Consider the following 23,342-nt stretch of genomic DNA (forward strand, 5'->3'; position numbering starts at 1 on the left):
AAATATTAAATTTAATAAAAATTCAAATTTTTTAAATTATAAAATTTAATTTACTTCCAAAATTTATATAACAACAATTTTCGAGTACATCTTTTAACAAACTCCAACACAAAAAGCGCAGCTTACTCAAGCGTGAAGACTGACGGAGTTCACTGAAGCGTGAAGAATACCCGCATACAGAGAGAACCGATTTGCGGCCTTTACTCTGGCAACCCGGGATAATTTTTATCTTTTCCCCGCGCCGAAATGGACCCTCTCCAGAGAGGGGCGTTCTCGTAACTCTTCTCGTGATCTGAGGGCTATATTTCTTCTCAATGGGACAAACGTGCCAATTATGGCAAACTTTTTCAATTCTCAAGGACAAAAGAAAATAACGAGGACGAACACTCGATGCGTTTTTCAACCACTAGGCAACGGATTTCCCTATAGCTCAGTGCTTTTAACACACCACTGTTTAACCAGCACCACCTAGAGATAGATGAGATAGACCTCTATCTCTAGGAGGTGCTGGTTTAACCGGGGCCTTCGTGATTTTTCCCTTCTTACCTTGGTAAGAAGGGAAAAATCACGAAGGCCCCTGTTTAACACGCATTCAGAGAAAAAAATACCATGCGATTTTTTTCCTCACCGTGCTGGTTTTCGTCACCGCGAATACGTTCTTTTCTTAGAGTTGAATTGTAAAACTTCATAAACGAATGAAATCCATTAAATAAGAATGAAAAACTTCGAATAAATTGTTTTTAGTTCAAAATACATGTACCTTAGCTAGAGTGAACTTGTTTTTCCGTTTCCATGAGCTGAATAAAAAATTAAAAAAGAAGTACTTAAAAGAAAAAAACTTGCCACCTCCGTGATTCCTTCATTCGTATGTTTATAATCTGTTTTTTTGCCCACAACGATAAAAAAAATTGAACGTTTTGAGGGAAAACAGCTTTTTAAACATTCAAAGGTGAATAATTTATGAATAAAATAAATTAATTTATTTTCAAGTTTAAAATTCGAATGCGCGTGAAGCTATTTGAAAGCACAGTTTCGCGTATGATGATGTAGATGTTTCTCCCCTAGCCGGCTTTCGAAATCTTTTCAACGGACATATTTATTCACAATATTGTGCATAAAATAGGCTTTTCTGTTTAAAGTGAGACGCTGTGAAACGCGTGCTGTTGTTTGTGAATGAGATAATTGATTGTTGATTAGATTTAGATCTCATTTGTTGTATTTATCTCCATTTAACACCACCGCTGTGAAACACCATTTCTCGGCCATACAGTGTTTATATGTTGTACTGAATGACAAGTAATTAATAACTGTCGTATCTTTGATGAACTCTTTAGGCTAAGATTCGGTAAGCGGTGTTGTGTGCCAAATTTGGCGATTATTTTATGTCGCCAACTGATTACCTTGGCTCTTTCAACATTTTGCATTGGCGACAATGTTTTTTAAGCACCAATGTGCTATCCTTATCTATTTTAGCTTCGTTTTTATTTCTTATTGTCACCAGCTTCCTAAGTCTCATTGTTGGGTTTGTCATCATTGAAATGTATTGAGTAACAAGCCGAAGCTTTCATCGCTCTTCCTTTGCTTGTGAATTATATATTTTTTTGTATGTTTCAGCATTCTTCAGTCACAAAAGGAACAGTTTTTGACAGAATTTGGCATGATGCCTGCAAAAGAAATTATAGTTTCTTGCCCAATGTGCCGCTGTCATAGGCATACGCAGAATTTTCTCAAAGGGGGTTTACAATTTTTTTTTTTTTCTCAGGGGAGTTTAAGTTTTTTCCTGCAAAATAACACTATAATCTCGGCTTGAGGGGGTAATCCTTTTGGGTACACCAATGGCCGCTGTCATAATTTTGAATAGTGGTGGCACCGAACAATTTGGTTGCCGGAACACAAAATCCAAATGCAATGAAACGAGAATCCTTTGGCCAATACTTTCTTCATTGGTTCAAGAATTCCTCCTCTCCATGTTCTAGCTTGTCAAAAAAAAAAAAATTGCCGGATTTCTTTTTTGTTGGCCATCTTGATTTTCACAATGTTGTAGATGCTTGGTGACCAAAAAACTCTAGGTCGTCAATAGCAGAATTTGAAATTGCCAAATTCGGCGCAACCCTGCTTATAGAATCTTAGCCACACTTTATGTCTCCAGGGATTTGTGTAATTGACAAAATATTTAACTCGTGCTGAGCAAATGAGAGATTTGTAAAATATATTCCATAGCAAAGTGCACATATAATGTGATACGGTGGATCTCGCTTATAAAGTTCCCACTTGAAACATTTTCCAGCTTAAAACAGCTTAATTTTTGCAATCCCAACTCTTACTAATACTTGTCAAGATTTTCCGTTTGAAGCATTGGAACGGCTACAGTATAATCCCTTTTGGCAATTTTTTTTTGTGTACGGAGCTGGACATTTATTTGGTATATGACAGATTTAATCATTAGACTTCACTCACAGTTAGAAATTCCGCAGAAGAGTGTAGACAAGGTGCATGTATGGTTTAGTAGTAGTAGGTATATGGCAGAAGACTTATACATCAATAGACACTAGACATCTATTTGATGTATGGCAAATTCGACTAAATCCTGGGCTTGCTGTACATTTTGAAAATAAAACAATTATTACATTTATATTGTAATTAGTGCTATGCAATTTCACTTTTATTTTGTCATGGTTCGTGTGGGGAGCTGGTTTACATGCTTCGCTTACTGATCTGCCACTCCATGCAGCAAGCGCATAGTGATCCTTCACCCCCGAATATAAATAATCGGTTGTCAATGTCATGATGACTTTCTCCACAACCTACAACAGTACCCCTATGCTTTGACATTCCCTATATTGAATTTATATATTCAGCCCCACCCTTGTGGGAGCCATGCGAGCCAAGGCAACCCTTCAGATGACTGGACAGTTAATATCAACTTTGAATAAAAATAAATCGGTAATCATTAAAATATCAAAAATGAAAGTAAGAGAAAACAAAAGCCTCTCGAGATGCAGGTGGGATTCAAATCATCCACCTTCATGCTGGCCAGTTGCACATCCTACCAACTGGGCTAATAGTGGATGCTAACTAGAATCTTAATTTAATTCATCTCATCTTGAAAATCCACTTGTCACTTTTTAAAAAAAAATTTCAAACTGAGCACAACCAGCACCTCCTACAGATAAAAGGCTCTACACGCTGACATCCTGGTCATGATGTCAACAAGTAGTTCATTTCCCTTCAGAATATTCAGGAGAAAAATTCCCTGCTCATGCCAGTATGATCGTTGTGTGGAAAAGAAACGATTGGTGAATTGGTGATTTCTATGCCCCACATCCAATCACCATGCAGTATTTGTGAGCCAACCAGAAAGATTCTACACCAAAATAAGAAGAAATGAAATAGGATACTGTAGTTCAAAATGTGGCAAACTTGTTAGGTGGTCCTAATGATGTTACAGATGAATTTGCAACCTGTGCTGAGGCCTATCTCTAGGAGGTGCTGGCATAACTCAGGTCTGTCTATCATGGGCAATTTACATACCTAGTGAGTTGTGCCGGAAGTGTAAGTGCGTGTGTACCTAACAGTTCGAGTGTGTATCTAGTTTTGCTTCTGTTTTTTCAGTGCTGTCGTCTATATTTCAGAAGTGAAGTAAGTTTTGAATTTTCAGTGATGCCATGTATGTATGAGTGTAATGAGTGAATATTTGTACCATTCTAGGACTGTTGCTCTCTGTGGTGAGACTTTTTAACGAAGAGATCGGCTCACATTTGCACCTCAAAGTTAAAACCACAGAAAACAAACTCCAGATATAACATCTGTTTTTGACGTAACGATGGAAGAGCATAGACTGTACTGTGGTTATTTATTTTGTGATTTAATTCGTTCTTATCTTGGATGTAATGTGTTAAAAATCATTTTCAGATCTGACATGAGTGATTCAAACAAAGATGAATCAGTAAGTGATACCTCATTGGAGTTGGCTAAGGATGATGACAAATGCGATAATCCAGCAAAAAACAGTGAAAATCATGGCTCAAGCCCTGAGTTAGTTTGATCTTTTTTTTCCTACTTCATTGTGCATTATAAAAATATATACCTATCTAGTAATGTATAAATCAGGGCTTGACAAATAGGGGCCGTTCAAGTATCACATCATCATCGATAGGGGGGTGGGAGGTGATTTCCAATTTGCTGACTTTTGATGACGAGGGGGGTTTGAATAATGCTTACGTCATCAACTACCCTTTATGAAAATATGAAATATTTTTAATAGCATCTTACTCAGTGCGCCAAAAATGAAAAAAACCTTTTGATAGTTTGTGGGCAGTTGAAGTAACATCCCCTCTCTATTGATAAGTGCCCTACATAGCCACTTTAGTGATCTCTAAATGTTTCACGGATCCAAGTGATCTGGAAATGTGTCTGGTCCACTTAAGTGCTCTGGAAACTGCCACGCATCACTCAAGTGATCTGTAGTTATATACCTCGGACCATTTAAATAATCTGAGAATGTGCCGCGGGTAACTTGAGTGATGTTGAACCGCACTGGGGGCCACTTAAGTGCTCTAAAACTACGTCACTGTCACTCAAGGAATCTCTAAATGTGTCACGGATCGCTTAGGTGTTTTGGAACTGTGTCCCGAGTCATTTAAGTGATTTGAAAATTTGCCACGGGCCTCTTAAATGTTCTAGAATTGTACCCCGGGACACTTAAGCCATCTGTAGATGTGCCACTTAGTTCATTTTTTGTACAAAATTAGATTTGAGGAGGGCAGGCCACATCAGATAACCCTCCGAGGCCATATTTGGTCCATGGACCGAGGGCCTTTATTATGCGATTTATCATTATATGGCTTAGAGGTCACAATGAACTTATTGAAAGTAAATTTTGTGTTCACTGCCTTTGAAATTAATAGAAATTTATTCTTTTTATTGTTATTTATTCTTATTTTTTCTTCTGAAATTTCAATTAAAAAAAAATTTTTTTTTGCATTAAAAAATACATTTTTGAACATGGGAGGAGGGGCACGCGAGCCCCCCCCCCCCCCCCCCCGTAGGTCTCCGATCCCACCAATATGCATTAGGATTCAGAGGGGCAGAGCTGATGACGAAATTTTGCTGACCAGGGGGGGGGGGTCAAAAATGGCTAAAAATTTGCTTACGTGATACTTGAACGGCCCCATAGAAAAAAATTTAGACGGCAGCAAAATTTCGTAAGTGCCAAGCAAATCCCCCCCCCCCCCCCCCCACAAAATCGGTCCGAATTGGTGTGTTTTTTCACTTGTCCGTCCCTAGTTTAAATATCAGTATTATTTCTAAATAAAAAATAATATGTTAAAAAGTATTAAAATTTTTCGGTGGGGGATTATATGTCATTCATATTACCTGTTTCCAATGTAAAAGCTCTTACGAAACCCTTCATGTTTACAGGAATGCCCTGTAAAATACAAATATGGGTTATATGTCTGTTCTGTATCAATGATTTCCAGCTAAAACAGTCAAGCTTGGATATAAGTCACACTGGAATGTGAAAAACCTTCGCTATATTCGCTATAACCAGGGTTGGGGGTTTTGGACAGGACGCGTGGGGTAAACTGTCCAAAAGTGTCTTAAACTGTTCGAAACCCCTAAGTTTCAAAATGTTATGTGAAAACCTATAGATTTTTTCCCCACAATACTAACATACTGAAAAAATACTAGCACAATATAAAACTAACCAAATCAAAAATCTTTCTTGGTGTCATTTCATTTTTTTTAAAGTCAAGTCTCATCAGATTTAAGCTGGAAATGTGATGATAAATTAATATCACTCATATAACTGTTTAAATATAAATATTGTTTTCAATTTTTTATTTTGTTATAAATGTTATTTCTACTTCACATCTTATTTTTCATGTATGATTCTGAAGGACAGTGCTTGTCCAAAACCCTGCCGAATCTGCCAGCATACTTTTCTTTAGAAAATGCATAATATAAATTTCCTGTTAAGCAATAAACATTCCTCTATTTTTCCGGCATGCTGGAAATGACCATCTGATTCAAATTGAAAATTTGCCCCCCCCCCATCAATTTCTCCAGCATGCCAAATTATTCAGCAGGAATAAGGTAGGTTCTGCTTTAATATATAATGTGTGATCTAGCATTTCATACTATAAAGGGAGTTTTAGTACTAAGTGTTTTATTGTTGAAAAACATTAGTAATTTTTATTTTGTTTTCACAGCCCATTTTCTGACCATGATGTAGACAAAACTCCAGTAAAACCTACCAGAGGTGAGACACATTCTAGATTTATGGTCAGAAAAAAATATTCATAACAATTATGGATGTCCATATATCTGAATTCAGCATCCCAAAATTAATGAGTAATTATATCTTGTACAAAGAAACAAAAACTTTGAAAAATAAAAAATACACTGTTAATGAAAATATAGATGCCATTATATGGTGAAACCTCGATATAATGATACTCTACAGACCAAGAAAAAATATTATAGATCAGATTATCTATATATATAAAATTGATTTTCTGTGTGTCTGTGTGTCTGTGTGTGTGTATGTTCTCTATACAAATCTACAATTTTAGATCGATCGTCGCCAAATTTTGCATATATACCAAATGCGACCCGACTTGAACGATAGGCTACTTTAAAATTTCGTCAGACCAGGGCAAATGCCCCAAATGGGCAAAAAACTGTCCGGCAACAATGGTTTTTGGGCCTTAACAATCACTTTCCGAACGTTTACTTTGGTTACCGTGGTTCCCTAGCGATGAGTTTCAGACGTGTTTATGTCTTTACAATGGTTTGTCACTTCTTTAATGCTGCCAGTTATGTATAATAGTTTATGCCTTTATAATGGTTTGCCACATTTTCAATATACTCTCAGTAATGAGGCTTTTTGAATAGACGTCATAATCATCACCATCATCGCTTTGAGGGTCAGGAAAAGGGTGATCCTCATAGAAATCAGTATTAAAATTGCCGATTTAACTGCATAAATACGGAAATTTAGTGGGGGGGGGGGGGTTCCCTGCCACATCAATAATTTTAAAAATTAAATTGAATTCTCGATTTTTGAAATATGGAATTCACTTGGAGATACGAAGCCCAGAAAATTAAAAATATGAATAATATGCCGGATCTACTTTTGAGTTGGATATCCATGTAATAACATTGATTTCAACCGTTTATTTATATCTTCTCAATCATGAAAATTAATGTCTCCGTATTGTCTTTTGATATTTATTTGCATAAATTCATATAGTTTAGGATGTTTTTAAAATTAGTTATGGGCCCCGTAAAGTGCATCGAATAAATTCCACAGCTTTAATTAAGCATTTTTGGGAGCTCAAACAGGCAGAAATAGATAACTTGAAGTTCAGGGGGAGGGAATCGAAATACCTAACACCCATAAAAAAAAGGGTGGGGGGGACTATTCATTTCTACGTTTCTTTAAATTTAGATTTATTTCTTTCATGAGTCACGCAGGACGTCGCCATATTGGTTAACTTAGACACGGTTTGCATGTCCCTCAAAGAAAGAGGGAGATATCGCATGATCCAAAAAGCCTCATTGAAGAAAACCCGGGCAGCGCCGGGTATTGTAGCTAGTTATATATAAAGAAGCAACAATTTATACATTAGAGTAGACAACTCTAAACAAGAAAAAATATATTGTAAAGGGATTTTTCATTATGTCGAGTATCATTGTAGTGGGGTTTCACTATATATGGGTGGGTAGTATCTGAGACACAGATTTATTATTAATCAAAATATTTTTCTAACTCTGTTGTTTGTATGGTACTGGTATAAGTTTGACAGGAAGTGTTTTTGTGATATTGCAAATCAAAATTAATTGATGAATTTTTCACTAAAACAGTTTGAAGTTGTTCATTCCCATAAAAACGGCTAAATATTTGAGATTAAAACTTGACTTGCAGAAGAAGACATTGTCAGTGGGAATTTCCAAACTCAAAGATTCTGTGGATTTGTGTTTTCAGTTGCCCTTTTACCAGGGCTATGGAGAATTTGGGTCAGATTAACTTCCAAGTCCCAGATTTAATCTTTCTACTGCTACTTAGCTTACCTGGAACTCAGTCCCAGTTGCTTCTACATGGTTTTTATTGGCCTGCCAAAATCTAAGACTTAAACACATGGCCAGTGAATGCTGCCAAGGTATTTGATTACATGTGCAGTAGGGCTTGGTGGCCTGCTGGCTTCATTGAAATGTCAAACGTTAAGTCCTGCTGCATTAAAGATTGAAAGCACCTAGCCCAAGGTATCTGAATGCATTCTGGAAAAAGGTATTACTTTAACCATTTGTTATTACTTGTCACAGTGGTAACTTTTTTGTGCTGTACCTCATTTGGAATCGTTGGTTGTCCCCCTTCAGGGGCCAATCTCCAAGAAGATATAATCATCTATATATATAAAATTGATTTTCTGTGTGTGTGTGTGTGTGTGTGTGTGTGTGTGTGTGTATGTTCTCTATACAAATCTACAATTTTAGATCGATCGTCACCAAATTTTGCATATATACCAAATGGGACCCGACTTGAACAATAGGCTACTTTAAAATTTCGTCAGAGCAAAGCAAATGCCCCAAATGGGCAAAAAACTGTCGGGCAACAATGGTTTTTGGGCCTCAACAATCACTTTCCGAACGTTTACATTGGTTACCGTGGTTTCCTAGCAATGCGTTTCAGACGTGTTTATGCCTTTACAATGGCTTGCCACTTCTTCAACGCTGTCAATATATGTATAATATTTATGCCTTTATAATGGTTTGCCACATTTTCAATTCTCCCAGTAATGAGGTTTTTTGAATGACGTCATAATCGTTATCAGCATCGCTTTGAGGGTCAGGAAAAGGGTGATCCTCATAGAAATCAGTGTTAAAATTGCCGATTTTACTGTAGAAATGCGGAAATTTAGTGGGGTTATCCGCCACATCAATAATTTATAAAAATATATTCAATTCTCAATTTTTGAAATATTGAGTTCGCTTAGAGATACAAAGTCCAGAAAATTTAATACGAAGTGATTAGATGGACCTACTTTTGAGTTGGATATTCATGCAATAACATTGATTTCAACTTTTCATTTATATCTTCTCAAGCATGAAAATGAATGTTTCAATATTCAACTGCATAAATTCATATAGTTTATAGGTTGTTTTAAAATTAATTATGGGCCCATAAAGTGCATCGAAGAAATTCCACAGCTTTAACTAAGCATTTTTGGAAGCTTAAACAGGCGGATGGATAACTTGAAGTTCAAAAAGGGGGGGGGGAATCGAACTAACTACCTAGCGCCCTTTAAAAAAAGAAAAAAAAATTTCATTTCTACGTTTCTTTGAATGGATCACAGAAATATTTTCACATGATAGATGCCAAAAAAGTGTCAGTCGAAAAAATATTATATAGGCCTAGCAGCTATACTAGCCGCATTAATTGAGTGCTATCTTTTCATTTTATCTTTCAAAAGAACATGATTTCTTCAAATCTTGGCAATTCATTCAGAATATAGATTCAGTGATTTTATTAATCTCTCATTGGCAACAGTTCTTGAATTTATTTTTTATGTTGAAAAATTGATCTCAAATTCTTAATCCTATGTATTTTTTTTTCTTTTAGTTTATACTAAAGAAATTGCTGATCCTGTAAAAGTTCTTCAATTGTCCCAACAATGTTATGTAGCTGACACATTAGAAGATGATGAAGACGGGTAGGATATTAGGATTTCCCCCTCCCCCACCTTGGTTATTTGCCTTATTGTTAACTCATGTTTAAAAATGAGTTTAAACTATATTATAGTATGAATGTGGAAGTTATCACTAAAAAACTGTTCATGTATGGTAACCCAGGTTGATGAGATATTTGCGTACGTACCAAAAGATGTTTAGAGCTGTTGCAAGTTTGATATCAGACCTGTCCTTGTCAGAATCTTTCCTGACATGGATGTATAACAGAAACAGTGATAAGATGACAGTAGGAAAACTTAGCTATCGGAAAAAGTCCTCACCCCGAGGGGTTTGCTCACCAGCCTTTTGGCGAGACACATGAAAAAATATTGCTGTTATTTGGAATCAACAATAAACTAGGTCCTGGTACAATCAGCTCTTGTGTGCAGAAAATGACTGTAGTAAAAAAAAAAAATCAAAAACTTCTATCTTGGAAGCATTGTTTTAAACATTATTATAACAAACGAAATCTTTGTTTTGATGCAAAAGACTGGAACAAAGATTTTGTTTGCTATAATAATGTTTTAAAACTTTTATATAAATGTCGCATACTTTATATATAAATGTCGCATACTTTATATATAAATGTCGCATACTTTATATATAAATGTCGCATACTTTATATATAAATGTCCTACTTTTCCAAAACATGTTGTTGGAGAGAATGAAATGTTTGCACCCTGTCTTGTTTTTCACACTCCCTCTCTTGCATTGCTGGTATGGTACATTACTTCACATATTGCTGGGATGTTGCTTAACATTGTATCACCAATAGAACTATCAATTATGTGTGATGAATGGGTTGCACTACAATGCAAAGAACTACAAGAAGTGAAATCAGTTCAGAGAATAGATAGATAGATATTGGGCAGACATATTCAAACTTTGTAACCCTGAAAGCAGCCCAAAGTTCAAAATTTTGCCAGTTTTGGTGAAGGCTTTCTTTATCTTTAGCACATGGTCACGCAGACTGTGAAAGAGTTCAGTGTTAACTAAAGTCTGTTTGAACAGTAAAAAATCTGCCCATCCAATGCTTTAGTGGTATAAAACACACAAAATCTTATGTTCAAGGGCATGAAAAATTTGAAAAAAATTGTCATTGAGATGCTGAACTTCTTAAAGCGACTTGTGATTCGTATAGAAAATATTGTAACAGGCTTCAGGCTGAGAAAACAGCAGAAAAAAAAACATTTTTAATCTATTAACATGCTATTATGTTGAGAAATTGTTTAAGTAAACAAGGTATTTTTATATTTTTCTCACTTTTTGCATTTCACTTTTAAATTTAATCATTTCTTTAAATTCTGTGAGAAGCTAACTTTTGCACACACTTTTTTGCTATATCATATCAGGATGAATAAGATTTTGGTGTTTGAGCAGCAGAAATTCTTGCTGCCTAGGTTTTCAGTATGCATAGTGCTTAATTTAAAAAGAGTTGTAGCCTTGTAGGGTTGAAACTAATATTTTTATTTTCAAGAAGGGACTGAAAATTTACATCTGGGGGAAAAAAATCCGGCTTACAACAAAAAATACACCACGTGGGCGACATCACAACAACTTTGTTCGAACTACTCTTGAACACAACTGCCACGAGAGCGAATCTCGGGCGCGCCAACTACACTGCTGGCCACCCAAATTGCAACACCAAGAAAGACAAGAGATATTGCAACAATATTTATTTTGTAGATAACATGTTGACCAAGCATCAAATGATTAAATTTATAGACTTCTGTGAAGTGTGGTTCCTGCCAAAATCAGTAGCCAGAGTAGCCGCCATTGTTGGAGATCACCGATGCCACACGCCTCGGCATTGATTCAAAGAGACTTTGGATGTGTTCTTGGGGTGCAGCAGACTAAGCAGCTTCCACGCGTTGCCAAAGTTGATCTGGTGTGGCAGCTGGGGATGTAATCTGTCAATCGTTGGGCAATCATGGACCACATGTTTTCTATCGGCGAAAAATCCGGAGAGCGAGCTGGCCAGGGAAGTAATTCAATCTGGCGATTGACGAAGAACCTTTGGACAATGCGTGCCATGTGTGGTCGCACATTATCCTGTTGAAATATGGCTGTGGGCAAGCCCTGAAGGTAAGGAAGGACAACTGGCTCCAACACCTCGGAGATGTAGCGCTGGCTTTTTAAAGTACCGGCAATGCGTACTAGAGGAGTGCGAGAGTGATATCCAATACCGCCCCATACCATAATACCCGGTGCAGGACCAGTGTGGCGGTGCATAACGCAGCTGTTCAGCATCCTCTCTCCACGGTGTCTCCAGACTCGAATCTGACCATCGTGGTGTTGCAGACAGAAGCGTGACTCGTCAGTAAAGACAATTTCATTCCATTGTGCCGTCCACATCCTTCTTTCATCGCACCATTGGCGGCGGAGACGTCTGTGGTTCTGCGGCAAGGGTAGACGAAGCAATGGACGTCTTGCGGACAGACCACTCTGCTTTAAACGGCGTCGAATGGTACGCGCAGACACTGGATGATGCGGTACAGACTGAATGTGCTGTGCTATGGTTCGTGATGTGGCTGAGCGATCCGTCACTGCCATACACACAATACGCCTGTCATCACGTGAAGTGGTGCACTGAGGTGGATGCGATCGAACACGTCGGTCCGTCGTACCCTCCTGCATCCAACGATCACATATCCGCATTACAGTTGTTTGGTTTCATCCAACACGACTACCGATTTCCCTGAAAGATAATCCACAATCTCGGTAGGCCACTATCCTTCCTCTGTCGAACTCGGATACTTGATCAAAAGATGATCGCTGTTTTCTACGAGGCATAATTGATCGTGTTTTTGAAAAAACCTCAAGAAAAACACAATTGCCGTACTTCAAATCGTCGAAATCTCCAAGCCTTAAATAGCGCTTTGAAGTGGAGCCACAGACGCGCGTGATGTGCGTCTGCGCTGAAATTCTAATCATTTGCATATCTCACCTCCGCTAATGCATGTTGTAAATTTCATATTATTTGCATGCTTCCTTCAGGGTGTTGCATTTACGGTGGCCAGCAGTGTATATTCGTGAATACGGTAGGCCTTGACCGTCACAGACTCCCCCTCTGGTTTCATGAAACTGTCTCGGTATGAAACTAGGAAGAGTCTCCAAACATAAACAATACGGTGCATATAAACAAACAAAAAATATTTGACGAGCACATTTCAATAGTGGAGAGCAAAAAAAAAACACATATTTTCAAAAATAATATATATATATATATAGTTCATTCTTCACGAGAATGATGACTTGTAGGTAGATCAATCTACGACTTTTTCGGAGGGTGGCCTCGTCGACGCATAGGCATCACCGGTGTCTGTGCAATGTTCTTGCAAGGTCGAAATGCTGATGTATGATTCACTCCAAGTGATACCTGAGGTGAAGATGTACTGGCCACATCATGTCTACATGGAGATCTCTGGGACACCGCAGAATTTTGGCGCCTCGGCAATGGGTGTCTACAGTTTTCGTCTTTTTCTTTCGTCTTGTGGAACTCTATGTGATCCTGGAAAACGGATTCATCCTCGAAGGTCATCTCACAGTATTGACAGACGATCACCTAGACGCGAATCGGCTGTCGCGATTCTGGCAATGACGCTGTTGTTTCCTCGCCGTACGCCTCATTCATGTTGGTCATGACGTGCTTTATCATCTGCAATTTCCGACTGAATGTGGACTGGCAGATTCCGCAAACGTATGCAGCCTGCAAACGACTGGCGGACACGACCTTGCAGCTGCTTGAAGTTAGTGACTTTGTGGACATGGAATGGTTTTTTGAGTGTTGCTCGTCAACGTGTTTCTGAAACTGACTCTTTTGGGTGAAAACGAACTGACAAACGTGACATCTGAATGGGTTTCTGGCGTCGAGCGGAGGATTTACTGCGACCCTTTGTTTCTCTGCATCGTCTTTTCCGGGCATAGCCGTTGTTTCTATCAAGGCCTCGACCTTTTTGCGTCCCCTTTCTCTCTGGCTTCGGATGTTCATGAGTCCAGGCGGGACAGGCTTGCGACCCCTCTTGGTCTTCGCTGGAGACATTCGGTACTGAGACACAGGTGTTGGTGAACTATTACCAGTGTTGATATGATGTTCAACGAATGAACTAGGCTCTCCCCCTGGTTTGAAGACATCCTGATGTTCGCTTAGTAGGGCGCTAAGTTGACGCTTTTGCTCGGGAGTCAAATCTCTTTCCTCATCAGCACGCAATCGGTATGAATGCATGAGGTCCACTGATTCCGATACTGCAGGAGCCGTTGGAACCTGTGGGAATGAGAATTGGTAGTGGGGAGTATCATTGAAAAACCAACATTTCCTCTTTAGATCCACAGTGATGCCTGCTGCCATCAGGAAGCCCAATCCCAGCAGTGATCGGTTACCCTTTGCTTCTGGTAATACCAAAAAGGTAGTATTGACAGTTCGATTTCCAACGCATGCAGGTACTTTGACTTCATAGATCTTGCTGATAGACCGGGTACCATCAGCCAGACAAATAGTCGTGGTGGCACTGTTCATTGGTATATTTTTACTTAGGTAAAGCTTGTATATAAGAGTTCCCCTGCAACCAAGTGTGTCGTACCTGTGTCGATACATATGAGACCACGATCTTGACATACTTGAATTTCCATCAGTGGTAGCGATACCTGAGCGTCTGTGGATTGACAGCTTTACAAAATTGCGTTGTTTGGTGATTTCACATCTGTTGCAGTCGATGGAGAGCAATTTGGACATTTTGCTTTGATGAACCCTGGCATACGGCATCACAGCAAACGATAGACGGTCTGTCATGAAAAGGTACAGATTTTTGTGGTTGCACAGTTTGACGAACTTGTTCGGGTTTATTCGGAAAATTGCTTCGGTTTAAAACACTTCTGATATTGTCATAGGCATCCAGTTTATCGGCAAGAACAGTGGGTTAGATTACTCCTGTCCACTCATCCATTAGATGCTCTTTGTATTCAGGAGGGACTTTCTTTTTCATCTGGTCGGTAATGATCAAGTCCTTTAACCCATGAAAAGTTATGTTCGATTCAGTTAACCAGTTCTCGAAGAACGACCTGAGCTCAAAATAGTAATCACGCCAAGTACTGTCTTTCGATTTCTTGTGAGTAGCAAACAGTTGACGGAATTTTTCAGCAGATAATCAGAAACGTTTCAGGAGGACCCCTTTTACATGTTGATAATCAGATGCTTTATCTTCAGGTTCCTGTGCGATGAGCGATGTTACACTACTCTGCAGGACTGTGATGAGGTAGGATACCCAAAATTCTTCAGGGACCTTCGTCAATTTGATTTCAGCAAGAGATAGAAACAAGGATATGTCATCCTTTTAAACATCGAAACTCGGGAGCAGTTTATGAAGTTCAAATCTAAGTTCTGGTGACGTTGACACAGAGCTGGCACTGTTATAAGCGACTTCGGGTTGAAGTTTGAGTTTTTCAAGTTCGAATTCATTTCCAACTTTCGGATTTTGATTTCCTTTTCCGCTTGAAGCGTGGCTTGTTCTCCTTGATCTTGGCGTTTAGAGTCCAAAATTCTCTCATCGATGACAGTTAGCAGGAATTCTTTCATAAAGTCCTCATCATAATCATCGTGGTTGATTATTGCAGATTTTATCTGAATGACTGTTATGTCGGTTGACACTGCTACTCCCAATGCTTGAGCTAGAACGATGAGGTCGTGCTTCTTCCTTTTGCTAAATAAGCCATGTCACACTATATATAATCGAATGTTTCAATAACAATAAAAAAAAAATCTCCACTTTTGAGACGTGTGGAATGACATAAAAAAACTAACATTAAACATTTTCACACTCAACAAACACTTTCGCGAATTTTGTTTCAGGTTGAAAACTAACACGGATGAACATTCGAAAAAACTAATGCGATGGATTCTTTTCAGGTTGAAAACGAACATCGGACGAACATTTTCACACTCAACGAACACTTTCGCGAATTTCGAAACAGCTGATGCGATGAATTCTTTTCAGGTTGAAAACAAACACGGATGAACATTTGCAGTGAAAGTTTCACTTACCAATTCGTAGGTACGTTCAGGCTGAACACTGATGATTTCCCTCGAGTTGAAAAAAAAACCTGTCATATTTCACGTTGGGTGTCAAATTGTAGCCTCGTAGGGTTGAAACTACTATTTTTATTTTCAAGAAGGGACTGAAAATTTACATCTGGGGGGGGGGGGGAAAATCCGGCTTACAACAAAAAATACACCGGGTGGGCAACATCACAACAACTTTGTTCGAACTACTCTCGAACACGACTGCCACGTGAGCGAATCTCGGGCGCGCCACCTATATTCGTGAATACGGTCGGCCTTGACCATCACAGAGTCTAATAATTTTTATTTATCATTTCAGTAATGTATGTTTTAGTAGTGACATAAGATACTTCAGAAAAAATTTGAATGAACTTTAATTTGTGAAGGAAAATGATTTAGAATTATTTGTTCTAACCATTTTTGACAAAACTTTTGGCATTTCACAAAAAAATTACTCTCTTTCTATTGCAGATATAGTTAGTTTTTAGTTCTGCTCCATTTTCAAAATTTCAGCTCCAAAATGGATGAGGGACGCTTGCACCGCAGAACTTATTATAGAAACTTTTCAGCCTATTTCAATTGCTGCTTTTCTAGACAAGAAATAATGCCCTCAGCAAGCAAAAACTGTGTACCACTTTAAATAGACCAGTGTGAGAAGTTTGCACAAGAATTTTTTTTTATTTAATTTTTTGCTTTTTTTTTCATTTATGTTATCAATCCCAAATATTGTTGCTTTGATTCATTGTTTTTTCTTCTTGTAACATTAATTTTATTGCTCCAATTTATACATCCTTGCTCTATTACTTAATTTTTGTTGCTCCAAATCCTATATTTTGCTGCTCCGATAATTGTTCCAAAATGGACTTCATCCCTTCCCACCCCTAAACACTGCATACAATCGACACCCATCACATCGGCAGTACAATGTCCGAAACTTTTTCATACATGGTGTCATGTAAATGCTAATGCAGTCTTTATCTCATCAACCATCTGTCGTAGAGGTATGATTCCAATTTAAAAAATGCTCAAAATGTGTTAAAAAATTACCCTGTACCATTTTTGAGAGCAAAAATACAGTGCGTCAGAAAAAAAATATCCAAATTTCTATACTATCCCAAACTTCCACTTCGAAAGTTGCCCTGCATCTCCTGAGGTCAACAGAAAAAATTCTATGTGCAATATTTGCTAAGATATTTGAATTCAAAAATTAAAAGTTATGAAAGAACAGCAAAAACTAACAGACAAAGCTTCTTTCCCTCATTCCTTTTACAGTCCTCTCCCAAATTTTCTCAGATTTTTGAGTTTAAATATCTTGGCGAATATTACACTTAGAAACATGGATTTTTTTTTTTTTTTTGGCCTCAAGAGTGACAGAACAACAATTTCCTAATTGAAAGTTAGAGAACGGGTGGGGGGAGAGAACCGTATAAAAATTTAGATTCTTTATTTTGTTACACACTATTTTCACTTTCAAAACTGATACAGGGTAATTTTTGAACTCCTTTTGAGCATTTTCTAAATTGAAACTACCTCTACGATGGACAATTGATGAGATAAAGGCCTCAATAGCACTTATAGGACACCCTGGATAATAACTTACTCCCTTCGATATAATGACCACCCAGTATAACATTCATTTTTTATGGAACGATAGTCATAACGAGCATCGATTGTGTTTAATGTTCTTCTGACTGGCTTCTATTGGATGCTTAATAGACTGGTTCTGCTGTGTGTGAGAGCAGTGGATCTGTGATCTCTTAAACAATTTTCTGGTTTATACTTTTTATTGGTTGTCTTTTGTGATTATACTATTGCTGCAATTGTTCTTGAAATAAAAAGTAAACATAAATTTTAATTCAAAATGTTTTTTATAACTCAATGAGAATGTTAATATATATTTTTTATTATTTAAAAAAATAAATTTCCAGGTCCATCATGATACCACCGACTCAATCAGATGATACAGCTCCTTTCATCATACCAAGCACTCCAGAGAAAGGTGATTCCGTTTTGAGTAAGTATTTGTTTGACTTTAAATGTTTACCCAAACATAATATTTAATTTATGATTGAACAACATTTCTTTGATAGACTTTAACCCTCTGACTGCTCAATTTGTGGACCGAAATTGCTTCAAAAATTGCCTAATTTTTTTTAGTGAATTTTAAAAGTGAAGTTTGAGCGATAATACCATGTGCGTTCAAATGCAGCAATTTAGTGGACAACTAACGACATCTGTTGGCCAAAACATAAATGAAACGTCTAATACTGTATAATTTATTTCAGTGGTTAAACGGGGAAAAAACGGGATGCGCTCCTCAATAAAGGAAGAAAAACACATGCCCGCGGAAATCGTGGGATGAGCAGCCAGAGGGTTAATTCATTTTATTTGCTAATTTTTTTTTAATTGTCTGTTTAATTTCAGTGGATGAAAGTGTTTCTATTTTAGAGGAGGAAAAACAAACTGATAAGAAGGTAATTATGTTTTGCATAGTAATCTGTGTCAAATTCAAGAACTTCATGCGAGAATTGAGATTTATATTTAGTCAGGTATTCGAATATCATTAAGTCAGAGAATATGTCAATGTTAAATTACTATGCTCTTCGGGGATATTCATATGAAATTCCATTGCCTGTTATAAGCATGTACATCCTAGCTTACCTTATCACATAGAATTTTAAAAGAAAGGAAGGCAACTTTGTTTTAGTGATTAATATGCTACTTCTATTTCTTTGTTCAAATTAAAAGGACGAAGAAGACATATGGAACAAACCAACTCAGCGTCTAATACCTCTAGAAGATGAGGTACAAGAAAGTGATGATGAGAATGATGATAATGCAACATTCGTTGATTCTAGTGTATTGCTAGATGATCTATATGATGCTCCTACTCAGAAGATAATCCGAAGCCCTGAGAAAGAACCAGCCGTGTCATTTAAATCCGAAGAACATCATAATGGCAATGCAGAAAAAGATGATGATGATGATGATGATGAATGGAATTTGAGGCTCACTGAAACACAGGCAACCCAAGCTGATGACATGAATAATGGTGACTTTATGGTTTAATTTAATCTTCTAAATTTTTTTTAAATATTTATTTTATTTCATTATTACTTGCGTTAGCTATGAAAGTTGTAGATGTGAATCATGAACTCTGGATAGAATATATTAGAAGATATGCAAAAGTTTCTTTAATTTGAAAACGAGATGAGAAATTTCTTACACGTAAATCAGAACACATTAACTCAATAAAAAATTAGCCATTAGCATAAATGACCTTTTTGCAGTTTTTCAGACCGCCCAAGTCATAGGCAGGTTTGAGTTTTGAGCTAAAGAATATGTCAATGTAGTTTTCATCAATTGCTACTATATATGTTATTGGGCAATTGCTACTATAATTGCCAAAATATTTTTGTCGTCAATTGCTGATGGGCTTAGGAACCTTGCTTATGGTGAGAGAAGTGAAAATCTCTGTGCTATGTCAGGAGAGTGAGCTGGGTTGTCCCAGCCGATATATATAACTTTCCTATCCATATGTTTAATGCTTGTCTGTCATTGCCATGTCAAGACAGACACTGGATCACTTGATTTTTTTCAATTTTTATCCTTAACTTGTTGATTGGCGTGTTCTCTCGATTTTAGTGTTCCAGCCGATAGATAGGTCCAGTGGTAGATTGTTCCAGTCAATAATAGTTCTTGGGAAGAAGCCAAATTTGTGACAATCTAAAGAGGCAAAGATGGGCTGTAATTTTTGGGAGTGATTGAGTCAATTGCTGATGGGCTTAGGAACCTTGCTTATGGTGAGAGAAGTGAAAATCTCTGTGCTATGTCAGGAGAGTGAGCTGGGTTGTCCCAGCCGATATATATAACTTTCCTATCCATATGTTTAATGCTTGTCTGTCATTGCCATGTCAAGACAGACACTGGATCACTTGATTTTTTTCAATTTTTATCCTTAACTTGTTGATTGGCGTGTTCTCTCGATTTTAGTGTTCCAGCCGATAGATAGGTCCAGTGGTAGATTGTTCCAGTCAATAATAGTTCTTGGGAAGAAGCCAAATTTGTGACAATCTAAAGAGGCAAAGATGGGCTGTAATTTTTGGGAGTGATTGAGTCTAACAGGGAAATGAGAGGGTTTAATTAGAATGTTGGAATGGTTGGATATTGAGTTGGCGCTTGAGTTCTTATATGGAGACAGATGAAGACCAACAGTTAAAAATGACTCGAGTGGACTTTTTTATTCTTATTTTCTATCATTTTGGGACAGTGTTTTTCGCAATGTTTAATAATGTTTAATGATTTTCAATTCATAAATTTAGTTGAGGTATTTATTACACTTCTCAATTTATTTGAAATATCTTCAAACAAGTCACATCTTAAACCACAGAAAATTAATTTTTTAACGAGTATCATATTCAATTTTGTTCCAAATTTTTCAGAATTGTCTATCTTTTTAGGACAGGTTGTGTTATTGTTTTTGTGTACATTTTTACATTATTGCATTAGTGTTCATTGTGATATCAATTTCATTATTTGATGATGTCCTACTTATTTATTGCACAATATGAGTTTTGTGTTTGTATACTTGTTTGCTGATTTTCCCCAATGAATAGATGCAGAGTTGAAAGATCAAGATACAACTCTAAATGCGGAAACTCAGCCTATGGATATAAATGAGACAGATGCTGATTTTGAAGGAAAACCAAGGTGATTCTGATGCGAATGCACTGAATTATCCAATTTAGATAGAATTTATTAGTTATTTTAGTAGAATTAGTAGTTATTTTATAATAATAACTAATTGATTTCTAGTAAATAATCTGCTGGATGTATAAGTACTACCTAGTCTTAGGTCAGGTTTTTTACTCCCAGACCTCATAGTCAGGAATGCGGGTTATTTAATAATAATCAAAACAGTACTGACAGAGCATTACCCTCCTCTGACTTGGATGGCTTCTTGATTGACACTAAATCACCGGGCAAATTAAAATGTGTACTACTTAATGCCAGGAGCTTGGGTAATAAGAAAGATTTTTTTAGAAACTATGATGGTTGTGGAGAGCCTGGATCTTGTAGCCATTACAGAATCTTGGGCAAACGATGGGGATGAATCTTTCTTACACATCTCAGGATACAATACTTTTTTGAGAAATAGATCTGATAGAGAAAGGGGTGGAGTGTTGATATACGTGAAATCATGTTTAAAGGCTAGAGAGTGTAACGTGAAGAGAAGTGATATTGAAACTATATGGGTTGAGCTTGAATACCAAGGGACATCATAAACTTATTGTTCGGGTTTGTTACAATCCACCGAATAGGGATCCAAACTACGTCACCAAATTTCATGATGAAATTTCCTACATGTGTAAGCGTAAGAGGGTTCTCATACTAGGGGATTTCAATTACCCAGGTATTGATTGGGAGAACATTTCATCTAGAGATCAGTATGAAAGAGACTTTCTTAAGTTGGTGCTTGAAAATTTTTTGTATCAGCATGTATCAGAAGCCACTAGGGATACTGCTATTTTGGATTTGGTTCTTACTAGTTTTGAGGATCTTGTTGAACATGTTTCGGTGGGGAAAGAGTTTTCTTGCAGTGATCGTCGTATCATCAGATTTCACTATAACTTTTCCTCGGGTAAGGTTTATAACAAGAGACTGGTTCCTTGTTTTCAAAGAACTAACTTCAATGTTTTGAGAGGAAGCTTAGTGAAAGTTTTCAAAGACCGGTTGGAATCAGTAGGGGTGGTAAGTCGATGGGAAGAATTTAGTATGAAGCTGTCCTCTGTTTTGCATGACATCATACCCTTTGTTCGAAAAAAGCATGTTTGTACATCGCACCCTCTATGGTTCACGGATAGCATGCGTAACCTTTATCTTGAAAAGAAAAGAGCATTCAGAGAGTATAAAAGTGGACGAGGTGACCTATCATTGTTTACTGATAAAAGAAGACTGTTGAAGAAAGCGATAAGGGATAGTAAAAAGGAAGTTGAATCTAGGTACATTGGCTCTGACCCAAAATTATTTTTTAAATACGTCAATAATGGATGTAAGGGGACAGTTGGCCCCCTCTTGATAGGAGGGTCTAGGTTAGAGAGCAATGTAGGTATGTGTAGTGCTTTCAATGACTTTTTCGCGTCTGTTTTTAATGGAGATAATGATATTCGATATACGGGTGTTGCATGGGGTAATAAAACCCTCAACGATATTCAAGTAGAAGACGTGGAGGTCGTGAATCTTCTAAAAAATGTATGTGCAAGCAAAGCACCAGGACCAGATGATATCTATCCCAGGCGGGGTTGGCAGGTTTTTGACGGGTTAAACCGTCACGTCAAAAACTGTCAAAAACCTCAAATATTACTTTTAAATATAAAAATTCCCATTGGAAATGCACATGTTAATTGCATGTAATGTTTAAAGTAACTATGTTATGCAAGGAATAAATATTTAATATGATTCTAAAATAATTTTCTACTCTACAGAATTATTTTGGACAAAATATAAATGGTTTTTTCCCTTATCTATATATATAAAATTGATTTTCTGTCTGTCTGTCCGTGTGTGTGTATGTTCTCTATACAAATCTACAATTTTAGATCAATCGTCGCCAAATTTTGCATATATACCAAATGGGACCCGACTTGAACGATAGGCTACTTTAAAATTTCGTCAGAGAAGGGCAAATGCTCCAAACAGGCAAAAAACTGTCGGGCAAAAATGGTTTTTGGGCCTCAACAATAACTTTCCGAAAGTTTATTTTGGTTACCGTGGTTCCCTAGCAATGTGTTTCAGACGTGTGTATGCCTTTACAACGGTTTGTCACTTCTTTAATTCTGTTAGTATATGCATATGTATAATAGTTTATGCCTTTATAATGGTTTGATACATTTTCAATCCTGCCAGTAACGAGGCTTTTTGAATAGACGTCACAATCATCATCAGCATCGCTTTGAGTGTCAAGAAAAGGGTGATCCTCATCGAAATCAGTGTTAAAATTTCCGATTTTACTGTAGAAATGCTGAAATTTTGTGGAGTTTTCTGTCACATCAGTAATTTTAAAAATTGTATTGAATTCTAGATTTCTGAAATATTTAATTTGATTAGAGATATACGAAGCCCGGGAAATTAAATATTAAGTAATAAGCTGGAACTACTTTTGAGTTGGACATTCATGCAATAACATTGATTTCAAATTTTTATTTATATCTTCTCAAGCATGAATATTAATGTCTCCGTATTGTCTTTTAATATTCAACTCTATAAATTCATAGTGTAGGATGTTTTAAAATTAATTATGGGCCCGTAAAGTACATCGAAGAAATTCCACAGCTTCAATTAAGCATTTTTGAAAGGTGAAACAGGCAGATGGATAACTTGAAGTTCGGGGGGGGGGGGGATCAAAATACCTAGCGCCCCTTAAAAAAAGGGAAAAAATATATATTCGTTTCTATGTTTCTTTAAATCTAGATTTGTTTATTTCATGAAGTCGCGCAGGAGGTCGTCATATTGGTTAACTTAGACACGGTTTGCATGTCCCTCAAAGAAAGAGGGA

General features: G+C 37.1%; 1 protein-coding gene across 2 annotated transcripts in view; it reads left to right on the forward strand.

Annotated features, from left to right (window-relative positions):
* Window positions 1-863: 863 nt before the first annotated feature.
* LOC149067442 (uncharacterized) overlaps window positions 864-23,342 on the forward strand; it is a 148,527-nt gene continuing 126,048 nt past the window's right edge. For both annotated transcript variants that reach the window (XM_089252671.1, XM_089252672.1), the window contains exons 1-8: window positions 864-949; window positions 3,913-4,035; window positions 6,213-6,262; window positions 9,626-9,716; window positions 17,716-17,801; window positions 18,212-18,261; window positions 18,536-18,839; window positions 20,404-20,497. In XM_089252671.1, coding sequence (XP_089108797.1) covers window positions 3,920-4,035; window positions 6,213-6,262; window positions 9,626-9,716; window positions 17,716-17,801; window positions 18,212-18,261; window positions 18,536-18,839; window positions 20,404-20,497 — 791 coding nt within the window. In that variant the 5' untranslated portion in view covers window positions 864-949; window positions 3,913-3,919. The remainder of the gene's footprint in view (window positions 950-3,912; window positions 4,036-6,212; window positions 6,263-9,625; window positions 9,717-17,715; window positions 17,802-18,211; window positions 18,262-18,535; window positions 18,840-20,403; window positions 20,498-23,342) is intronic.

This window comes from Pholcus phalangioides, unplaced genomic scaffold (genome assembly GCF_987345545.1).
Source record: "Pholcus phalangioides strain wild (caught in Gottingen) unplaced genomic scaffold, Ppha-v1.0 ptg000030l_1, whole genome shotgun sequence".
Classification (NCBI taxonomy): domain Eukaryota; kingdom Metazoa; phylum Arthropoda; class Arachnida; order Araneae; family Pholcidae; genus Pholcus; species Pholcus phalangioides.